Below are 3852 nucleotides of genomic sequence, written 5' to 3'. Positions count from 1 at the left end.
TCCAGCTCAAGCTCAAGGTGTGTGCGGATCGGCTCCCACCTGTGCAGAGGTAATTACAGTTTCACTGCTCTCCAACAGTCATCGGGAACGAGACTGTAACTCTGAAAGCGAGACACTACCACACACAGACCTGTCTGATGCAGAGCAACACATGCATATTCACACACACACTCACATATTCACATACAGAAACACCATCCTTACATGCACATATGCTCATAAAGTTGTCCTCATTTTGAGGGATTTATTGCATTCTAATAGGCATCAATGTGATTTAATACAGCAAGTATTATTCATTTTTGCAGGACAATTTAAGACTCTTGGAATCTGTAAAAACAGTGGTGAAAATGATTCAGTATCGAAAAATATGTTAACTACCATAATCAGCACATCCCCACCAGCAAACAAGGAAATGAAGCAATTCTTTAGCTTTACCATTTACCGAGGGACACGCTCAATCTTTGCAGGAATCTCAGACGCGTTCAAACATTTGCATATGCAAGAGTTCAGAGGTAGACCAACAAGAACTGAATAGACTTCATTCCAAATAATCCAAAATGAACAATCTGGAAGACCTGTTCAAGAGTTACAACTTGTGTTTGTACATGAAAACCAGACTGCATATCCGTCATGTATTACCTTTAAATGAACAGTTAGAGATTCATGATTGATAAATGTATCTCATTATATATCATTTAAAAAAAAGAGCACACATAAAGGTGATTTCCCCCCATCCAACAGACAGATAACATATTTAAATACATATGATCTACAGCTCCTGACATTAAGTGAATTGCCACATTACTGTGGGACTTTCTATTATAAGTATTATTATAAAGGGCTTGAAAGCTCTTATTTCATAAATGCAGTAAACATGTTTCGATGGACCACGTTACTAAACACTCCTAGACCCTTAGGCGACATTATTCACTCATCCTAGTGCAATGTGTGCCATGCTGCATTTCCAGTCAAGGGTGTGTTCATAAGGGTGTGTTTGTAAATCCAGCCTGAGGACCTGACAGCTGATGAATGGAAAAACACACTGATTGAAAGGAAAGCCCAATTGTTTAAATGAATCGAATTAAGAGAAATAAATTATGCCGTGGATTTAAAAGCTGTTTGTCTATGGCGTGGGACTGTGAGCAGTGCAAGCTAACAAGCTTCTTGTGGAGGGAAATTTGGCCCTGATTTCAAACAGGTAGTCAAATGCTCTGCTGCACATCCGCCCTAACCAGTGTTGAGCCGGTGTGCTCACTATGCAAAACAGCCATTTGACACTCGCAATGCTGCATGACTACTCAGTTTTCAGAATCTATCCGAACCATCTAAAAAGGCATCTTTATGAACACATCCAATAATTACACACTTGCACCAAGACAGACACAGAGAAAATGCAATGGCATCCAAGCTAATTACACAAGGTCCATTAGGATTTTTAATCCTTGGATTTTATGCTGAAAATCTATTTTAGCATGCCTGCATTACAAGATCAACATCGTTTCTCCTGTTGGAAAATTAGTTTGATTCCGTTGTGCTCATTCAATTTCTGTTTTCCCACAGAAGGTTCTTATTTCAAACAGGGAGTTTGTTACTGCTTCCTGGCTTGCTGGTGTTTTGTTTCCCGTTGCTGTTGCTCATCGTCTCACAGCCTCTGAGTCTCCCTCGAAGGCCCTGTTGTCATAGCGATGCTGATGTCTCTCTGGGTCAGGGCTCGCTGGGTCAGTCAGTGGGACTTCATACATGGCTTCCCCTCCTGTCACTGTGATCACAGTGGCATCTGCTGGCGATTCACCAGAAATGCTGTCTTTTGTCTCCTCCTCAACCCCCAGGGCCTTCATGATGTCGCACTTACACATAGGGCAGGTCCTCCTCTCCAGCAGCCAGGGCTCGATGCAGGATTTGTGGAAGATGTGGTCACATGTCAGCACTGTCACCACCTCCCCTTCCTTGTAGCATTCAATACACACAGCACACATATGGTGCTCGGAGGTCGTTTCCTCGTCCCCCCTCTTGAGTGTGCGTACTCGTAGGCGCGCAATTGCCTTCTTAGCCTCCGATTTCAGCCTCCTCTCATTGCGCCTATGCATGTTCAGGTTGTAGAGACGACTTGCAGAGATAAACACAAAGTAGGTGATCGAGGCTGCTGTCACAATGAAGAAGGCGATGGACAGGAAGTAAAGCCAGTAGGTGTCCATCAAGGGTCCCTGAGGGCTGCCGACATCAATAAGCATCTGAACATCTGTCCCATTCTTCACCAGATTGACAACCTCCATGCCCTGAGAGTTGCCAATCATGATAGCCACCATATCAGTTGCCTCCGAGTGTGCCATGAAAGAGGTGCTGTTGCCACTGCCATCCACATTATACACCACCACACCATCTGCCCCATGGCGTTTGGCAGCATTGATCTTCTCGCTGAAGGTACAGTTGCCTCTTTTAACCAGGGCTATCCAAGGCGGCGAGCTGGAATTGCGGCTGTAGACAGAATCTGAGCCACAGCCTCCGGGGTCTCCCTTGGGAAGTGTTACAATGCCGGAGGCTTTCGTCAGCAGAGAGTTACGGCCGTATATCCCACACTCACAATATTTGTCCACAGTCTTATTGCTGCTGTTAACATAGCTTATTTCCACCATGGCTCTCCAATACAACATGGCAGCTGAATAGTGAACAAGTCCAGAAAAACACAGCAAAAGCAGCAGACCGTGTTGTGTCTTCTTACCCATGGTAACGCTCTTCTTAAAAACAACAGGAAGCCCTCTGTTAGCTTCTCTAAAACTCCTTTGTTAGTCCCAGTTCCTGGTTTGCTCGAGCCACAGCGATCTGAATACAGCTGCAGTTTCACCCAACCTGCTGTCTACCGTAATCTGATATGAGCCTTTGGTAACACAACACGAGCTATGCGTCAGCCACTCACCTCTCGTTATCTTCCTGAACCTTGAACACTCCTTGCAGAGGGCAGGGTGCTGGTATTCAACAAGTTGAAGTACACCAAACACACAGACCTGTGCTGTTTTAGGAGCCAGCTAACAGCATATGAAAAGGCAAGATGCAATAAAGCAACGATAAGGGCGATTTCAAGGACAGAGGTCAGAAACACAGAGCGATCTTATGAAACTGACTTTTCCTATGTAATGATGAGCACAGCAGCTCGGCCAGTTTTTCAGGTTTGGCTGGCTTCCTTCCCCTATTTCTGTGACTGACATCACTGTTGTGAAAGGCAAACTGACAACCCTGGTTTGTGCATATTCACTCTGCAGTCAGCTCCTTCCACACATTTCGACAAACTCACACAGACGTATTATAAATGTGTCCTTTAAGTTTCACCAAATGTGCGCACACTCATATAATAAAGGTTTCCCCTGTGTTTGGATCCGCTCACATACCAGTGATAACTGAGATGGAACAGGGCATTGTCAAGTTTCCACTGTATCTCCTTACACACAAGTGAAAGCACACACACACACACACACACACACACTGAGAGACCGAGAGGCTTCCAGTGACAAATGAGATGGAGAGCTTTCTTGCCAAGCTACCATTTTACCTTAGTTCTCCAACACAGACACACACACACACACACACACACACAGACACACACACACACACACACACACACACACACACACACACATAAAAACTGCAGCACACAGGCCTCTGCAGAATGTGCTTTTAAATCATTTATCTCAGAGGGACAAAAATGCGTACATAAAAGAGAGCCTGGTATTTATTCTTATTTATTCTGCTGCAGCTCACAGTCCTTGATAACAGGAACAATGGCGCTGCACTGACCCTTAAATTCCTGAAACTCAAATAATTACACAGCAGAAAGTAAAGCACAATGTGCAACCCATC

The 3852-nt window shown here is 44.5% G+C and overlaps 1 protein-coding gene across 1 annotated transcript; it reads right to left on the bottom strand.

The window, feature by feature from the left end:
- Positions 1-243: 243 nt before the first annotated feature.
- LOC139331703 (RING finger protein 148-like) lies at positions 244-3101 on the bottom strand. The gene is made up of 2 exons (XM_070963336.1): positions 2915-3101; positions 244-2735 (listed from the first exon to the last, which is right to left on the bottom strand). Exon 2 carries the CDS (start codon positions 2721-2723, stop codon positions 1635-1637), a length of 1089 nt encoding a protein of 362 aa, XP_070819437.1. The 5' UTR covers positions 2724-2735; positions 2915-3101; the 3' UTR covers positions 244-1634.
- Positions 3102-3852: the final 751 nt, after the last annotated feature.

Source organism: Chaetodon trifascialis, chromosome 1 (assembly GCF_039877785.1).
Source record: "Chaetodon trifascialis isolate fChaTrf1 chromosome 1, fChaTrf1.hap1, whole genome shotgun sequence".
NCBI classification, from domain to species: domain Eukaryota; kingdom Metazoa; phylum Chordata; class Actinopteri; order Chaetodontiformes; family Chaetodontidae; genus Chaetodon; species Chaetodon trifascialis.
This window is presented reverse-complemented; position numbering and strand designations above follow the sequence as displayed.